Genomic DNA, 7,119 nt, shown 5'->3' on the forward strand with positions numbered 1-7,119 from the left:
TCACATAAGGAGAATTATAGATACAGAACCTATATTATTAAAGAGGGAGGAGGATCTGCTGTGAATTAAAGGTTTAAATGTTTATTTTATGTCTTTGTCTCTTCCTTTAGAACTTTTCTGTCCTCCATTTCTTCCTTGATGCCAAAACGAAAAATCTAAATTCATTAAATTAGCAATGGAGGTCACAGAAAACACAAAACTTAGAGGAAATAGTGGAAAGCTCACTCAGGAGAATGAAACAGATTGAGGAAACATTGAAATCCCAGCTGATGGAATCTGGCAGCAGCGTTCCCGTTTGGTTTCAGCCTCTGAAGCAGGATTTGTTTCGTTTGCAGTGAATGAAGTTTCTGCCTAACGACGGCGCCGCTGCAGCAGATGGAGTCGTAATCCTAAATGGACTCCCCGCTCCCTCAGATCCGCCGTGACGGATCGTTTCAATCTCCAAACTCGGCGAAACTCTGCGGCGCCCGGGGGCCGCGTGACTCCGGCGCCGGGCCGTAAACGTTCATGACATCATTATTACGTCGCTGACTGCTAGCATAAACACGTAAAAGTTTGAGCGCGGCGGCCAAAATAACGGCGATAAACGCAGATGGGCCCTCGTCGTCAAGCTCACACACACACACACTGATGAAGAAGATGATGATGATGATGGGAGAGTTTGGCGTACGTTCTCTGCATAGCTCACCTGAGTCCTCGCCTTGTTTCTCTCCTTGTGTTTGCTTATTTGTTCTTATCACCTTACAGCCAATGCAGATGATTTATAGGCATCATTCCACCGCAGCGTTTTGCTTTTCCAGCGTGGGGCCGAAGCCGACGCGTAATCAGCCTGCAGTGTGTGTGTGTGTGTGTGTGTGTGTGTGTGTGTGTTACCATCCCTCGCTACACGCCGCACATCCCTATTTTGGGTCTGAATTCACTATATGGCGAAGGCAAGCCATTTATTATTCTGTCATACCTACAGCCTGCAGACACACACACACACACACACACACACACACACACACACACACACACACACACACGCCAAAGCCCAAATTGAAGTTGCATTCACTTGCAGGATCCATTCCACATGCAGAGATTCAGCGTTCAGGTCATTTAATGCAAAGAAATGTAAATCTAAATGTGTCAACTTCAGCTCAAAAAGTGCTGATAAACTCTTCATCAAAGTTTTAAAGCTTTAGAGATCTATCACTCCCTCCCCTCGCTGCAGCAAGGCCGTGCACATTGAGTGAATATAGGTTTTAGGCTCTACATAGCAAAGTAAACTGAACTGGAGCCACGGCAGCTTTGTGTTAGGGACCGTGGGCAAAGTGCAGTGCTTTACCTTTTTAGCATGACATCATCTTTCTGTGAACATTTTTGCTCCCTGACTGAGGTTCCCGCTCTGTGATTGGCTGAGCGGAGATGCGTGAAATCCTACAAATACTCAAAGTTGATGCGTTTTTGTGGGTTAGGGTTCGGAGCAGGAAGTAGGTTTGTAGTTTGAACCCACGACTTCACTTCCCTCCTATTCCCCTACATTCACACTCTGTTTGCTGGTGGCTGGGTTCGAGTCCCGCTCTAGCCCCGCCCCCTTTCTGTGTGCTAACATTGTGTAACATGTCTCCATATCTCTGTGAGTCATCTGGAGCTTTTCTGTTTCCTTCACAGGCTCAGAAGCTGAAGTCCAACTCCTCTGTTGACGGCGTGGTCTGTGTGGTAAGAAGCCTTAAATCCGTCTGTGTGGAGTTTCCTCTTCTCTTGTTTGTGGATCCTGAACGTGGCTCTCATGGAAATGTTAACAGCTACAGTGGTCGGTGTGAGTTTTAGGTTTGTCCTGCATTATTCAAACACTCGGTGCCACGTTTCTAAATGGAGATTCACAGGTCAGAGTGTGTGTGAACTCTGTGAGGCGCTGACTTTGCTTTGTCGCACTGCGCTTCTCTCTTCTCTGAGCTTCGTGAACTTCTGTCACGGGTTAAAGGAGGAAAACCTCACTTTTTTTGTGTTTTCGTCCGGGGTTGAAACTTCCATCAAGCAGGTGTGTTAGTGTGTTAGTCAGACCTTCATCACCAGGCCTTCATCACCGGGCCTTCATCATCGGGCCTTCATCATCGTCTCTTTTGTCTGTGAAACTCTTAAACTGGGAGAAACTCTTTGTTCCAGTTTAGGAGATTTCAGCTCAGAGATGAAAGCAAAGCGTTTTTAACGTTTTTTAACAAATCAAACATCCCAAACTCCGATCTGCTGGAGGCCCCCCCCCCCCCCGACCTCCTTGTCTCCTTCCCTGCCTCCTCCTTTGTAAACTTCACTTCTTTGTGGCTCCTTTGAGGCTGAAATGGGTTGGTTGCTTATCCGGCGCCTTTTTAAAGTTCACGTTAAATGTCACTGTACAATAATAAGGCGGCGTTATGCACCGGACTGACATTTAATGGAGGCGAGGACGAGTCCGGGGGAGACGACCCGGCCGTTAGCTCGCAGCTTTATTAGCTCAGCCAAAGACTAAATATACACACTCACACACACGCTCTTCTTCATGTTCTTCATGTTCTTTCATATATGAATCTGAAGTCTTTGGGAGTTTTAAACTGTGTTATTATTATGGAAGGAGAAAGCACTCAAACCTCCAACAAGGCCAAACATGTTTCTCTAACTCGCTCTGAAACGCCTCCAAGCTGCAGAAACCTTGAGGTCTGCAGAAGATCTCTAAGCTGCATCCTTCACTTTGTGTTCTATAAGCTGAAGCCTCACCTGTCTCTCTCTCTCTCTCTCTGTCTCTGTCTCTGTCTCTCTCTCTCTCTCTCTCTCTCTCTAACCTGCTCCCTGTCTCTCTCTCTCTCTCTCTCTCTCTCTCTCTCCCTCTCTCTCTCTCTAACCTGCTCCCTGTCTCTCTCTCTAACCTGCTCCCCCCCCTCTCTCTCTCTCTCTCTCTCGAACCTGCTTCTTGTCTCTTTCTCTCTCTCTCTCTCTAACCTGCTCCCTGTCTCTCTCTCTCTCTCTCTCTCTCTCTCTCTCTCTCTCTCTCTCTCTCTCCCTCTCTCTCTCTCTAACCTGCTCCCTGTCTCTCTCTCTAACCTGCCCCCCCCTCTCTCTCTCTCTCTCAAACCTGCTTCTTGTCTCTTTCTCTCTCTCTCTCTCTCCCTAAACTGCTCCCTGTCTCTCTCTCTCTCTCTCTCTCTCTCTCTCTCTCTAACCTGCTCCCTGTCCCTCTCTCTCTCTCTCTCGCTCGCTCTCTCTCTCTCTTGCCCGCTCCCTGTCTCTCTCTCTCTCTCTCTCTCTCTAACCTGCTCCCTGCTCGTTGTCTCTATCTCTGTCTCTGTCTCTGTCTCTCTCTCTCTAACCTGCTCCCTGTCTCTCTCTCTCTAACCTACTCCCTGTCTCTCTCTCTCTAACCTACTCCCTGTCTCTCTCTCTCTAACCTGCTCCCTGTCTCTCTCTCTCTCTCTCTCTCTCGCTCTCTCTCTCTTACCCGCTCCCTCTCTCTCTCTCTCTCTCTCTCTCTCTCTCTCTCTAACCTGCTCCCTGTCTTTGTCTCTGTCTGTCTGTCTGTCTGTCTCCCTCTCTCTCTCTCTCTCTCTCTCTCTCTCTCTCTCTCTCTCTCTCTCTCTCTCTCTCTAACCTGCTCCCTGTCTCTCTCTCTCTCTAACCTGCTCCCTGTCTCTCTCTCTCTAACCTGCTCCCTGTCTCTCTCTCTCTAACCTGCTCCCTGTCTCTCTCTCTCTAACCTGCTCCTTGTCTCTCTCTCTCTCTCTAACCTGCTCCCCGTCTCTCTCTCTTTTCCCCAGGATTCCCACATGGACGATCCCAGCATCTCCAACGCCATCCCCAGGAACGGTGCGGCTCCAGGCTCCAGGGCCGCCCGGGACCATCTGGCTCTGCTGCCCCCGCTGCTGTGGCTGTGGTACTGCAGCTCTTCCTCTGCAGACTTGTAGCCTCGCTCGTCGGCCTCACGGCGACAAAACACAAAGGACTGAAACACATTTGTATTAAAAAAAAAGAAGCAAAACAAGAAGTTATATCCTCTCTTGTGGTTGATACCTGTTGTACTTTGGTTTCCCTCTGGATTCTAATCTCTCTTTTGATCCCACTTTGTTTTTTATGGAATTTTGGGAAGCGTTGTTGTTTATTTTTATTTTTGTATTTTGCATCGCAGCTCCGTGCTAAACTGGTGATTTGTTTTCCTGTTAACTCAGTTTGGTTTGTGTCCTTTTGGGTTCGTTTAAAAAAAAGAAGAGCGTCTTAGCGTCTCTCTTGGAACGTTACACGCCGTCGTCACTCAGTTGGCATCCGCGTCTGCTTTGTGTGTTGAGGCTCTAAGTGGGATCCTTCGCTTTAAACGTCCCAGTCGGCTCAGTCGCAGTTACGTTTCCCTCGTCCGGGCCCTCGGTCGCTGCATGTTAGGAACACACACACACGCAGACACACACACACACGCTGTGAGTCGTCACGCTGTCACTCACCATCAGGGACGGCTGAAGGGATTTAAGAAGGAACAAACGTTATCCTGACCAGCTAAGATAGAACCTGAGAAGTGAAGAAGAAGAAGATATGAGGAGGAAGATCACACAGAGATGGTTCAGAGTCATGATGGACTAAGTGCCAGACTGGTACAGTTTGAAGTAAGACTAGTTAGAGTAACGTGGGACTGTCAGCTGACTGATCGAGCAGAACAGAGCCAATCTTCTAACAGCCTTCAGACTTTATTATTTATCTTTTAGCTCTTTCTGTCTTCAGACGTCATTTAGCTCCTGATGCACTCAGACCCTGAGCTCCAACCAGCTGGAGCTTTTAACAATTTAGAGAAAAAGCAACTCCAAAGTCAGCTGATAAAGTGTCCCCTTTAGAACTCAAGCCAAGTTTAAAATGTCACTTTAAATCATCCAGGAAGTGAACACAGCGTACCAATGCTGAGCGTTCATACTTTATTAGGGTATAAACAGTGTGTGTAGCTCTAAGGCCGGAGCAGTCAGACCCTCAGCAGAGTCCAGGATGGTGATGAAGACGTGTGACCGCCCACACGGTGACAAACATCTGAGGAGGTAACACCAAACATGGAGGAACTGTAGCTCGTACTGAACACACACCGCCGCTGGCAGAAGCACACAGGCGAAGACCCACACACTCGCACACACACTCACACACACACTGCACATGTCACACGCTCAGACAAACAAACAGAAATACCAACAGAGGTTCCTGTAGGCTCCTGGTTGTGGCGACAGAGTGAAGCCCGCTCGCTCGCTCTCTACGTTACGTTCTGCTGCTCCACCACAGCGGGTGGTGATTGTACATACGTGTCATTGTTAGAAGTCAAAGCCATGTTCAGTGTTTCTCTGTTGTGACAAAAGGCAGAGGAGAGCAGTTTGACCTCAGCAGCTCCTCCCCAGACGCTGACGTCCTTCTCCTGCGTGGAGTCGATCCACGTTTGAAGCGAAACGCCGAGGATCTGATTTGAAATTTCATGATTTTCAGGAAATTCACATCCTAACTCCGTCGCTGACATTGTTTTTTGATAAGTTGTATTATTGTGTAGCTGTTTCATGTTCTCTTATGAGCTTCTCTCTTCATGTAGAGGAGCTTTGTGAGGCTTTAACTCATGTGCATGGATCCATAAGGCTCCATTAGAGACCTGCAGACCTGAAGAGACACGCAAACATCTACACAATCACACAACTTACAGAGAAACAACGTCCTTTTTCAGACATACATTTCCATTTAGTGAGATGTTTGGCGTGCTGAAGGTGAAAGAGGCTTATTGTCGTGCCGTATATGCAACTCTGCTGCTGCGACCACGGCAGCTCCACGCTCCGCCCCTCGCTCTGATCTGAAGCCTTCGTTTCTGTGCGTCGGCTGTAATGACGCGTCGCCTCTGTAGTGTCGGGAGGACGGCGGCCTCGGGTGACCTTTGACCTACGCGTTGCACGTCCAAGAATTTTGTGCATCTGCCCTAAGGGGCCGCTGGGAGAAAAGCCCTCTCAGCGTCACGTCTCGGTCTCCTCTGAAATGAAAGAAGGACGTTGAGGGAGGATTTTGGCGTCTTTTACTTTGACGGACGCCCCCTGCGTCGCCGTGGCGGCATGTTTCGACACATCCTTCATCCTTTTGGGCCCTGACGGAGGCATTTATGACATGGCTGCTTGGGGATTATGTCGCTTTCTCAAAATAAAAACACCCTGATTAATGTATAGCCGAGCTGAGATGTAACTTACCGAGCATAGAGGCGGTAATATGCACATGTACGTGTTTGGCTGAAGCTATAATGGGACTAATACACACACATGATGATATTCTATTCCAGAGCATTGTGAGCTATTTTGACATTCAGATGATGAAACATAAAAGTACATTGAATTTTATAACAACCTGTATGTATATTTCCTCTCCCACATGTATGTACATGATTACAGAATACTCTTGCATTTGAGGAAGAGGATATCAATCTACTGTAACTCTCCTGTTGTAGTTATGAAATGAGACTGTATTTCCTGAGCGTATTGTTTTGTACCATAGCCTCATTTATGAAGTTGCTGAGATATAGCGTTGCCTTTTTTGTTCAGATTTAAACCTATTTTTCTACCTTTTACTAATTTTGTGCAGTTTTGACCTCACGCGTTGGAGTGACGGACAGGCGCGGTGTTAAACTTCACTTCAGCGCCGTTACCGGAATCGTTTTTTTGTTTGCGAGCGAGACGCAGGAGAGGAGAGTGGCGTTTAGAGCCGAGGTTACGTCATCGCAGAGCGTTTGAAGGCTTTTCGGTGGCGTGTGGAGCAGATCGGATTGAACGTTTGGACTCGCGTTGGAATTTTGATGGATTGAAAATAACAAAAACTGCTAATTCCACTTCTTAGAATTGTGTCTTACGGTTGATCATCTCACATTTGATTCCCGCTGTCATATCTCCATGTGGCCCCCGGCGTTCCCTCATCACCCAGGAGGTCGTCTGGCCTCCGCCGGCCGGGCCTCTCTGCTCGTTCTGTGACGTATGGATCCCTCACGTGGGTGGAAATGTAAAGGTGATCGATATTTTTGCCGTCCGTCTCCGTCACATCTGTTTGCTTAAAAATACCACAAATGGCTTTTTTGGAGATGCAGACTACCAAGCCACATTAACTTCTTAGCTTGTGAAAATGTAAAAT

At 47.8% G+C, this 7,119-nt stretch overlaps 1 protein-coding gene across 1 annotated transcript in view; it reads left to right on the top strand.

Moving 5' to 3' along the window:
* LOC143007262 (GDNF family receptor alpha-1-like) overlaps positions 1-7,119 on the top strand; it is a 64,515-nt gene extending 57,396 nt beyond the window's left edge. The window contains exons 10-11 of the mRNA XM_076158560.1: positions 1,654-1,701; positions 3,768-7,119. Of these exons, the coding sequence (XP_076014675.1) occupies positions 1,654-1,701; positions 3,768-3,914 (195 nt within the window). The 3' untranslated portion in view covers positions 3,915-7,119. The remainder of the gene's footprint in view (positions 1-1,653; positions 1,702-3,767) is intronic.

Source organism: Genypterus blacodes, unplaced genomic scaffold (assembly GCF_046128005.1).
Source record: "Genypterus blacodes isolate CSIRO-AG114 ecotype Tasmania unplaced genomic scaffold, CSIRO-AGI_Gbla_v1 ptg000010l_1, whole genome shotgun sequence".
Taxonomy (NCBI): Eukaryota; Metazoa; Chordata; class Actinopteri; order Ophidiiformes; family Ophidiidae; genus Genypterus; species Genypterus blacodes.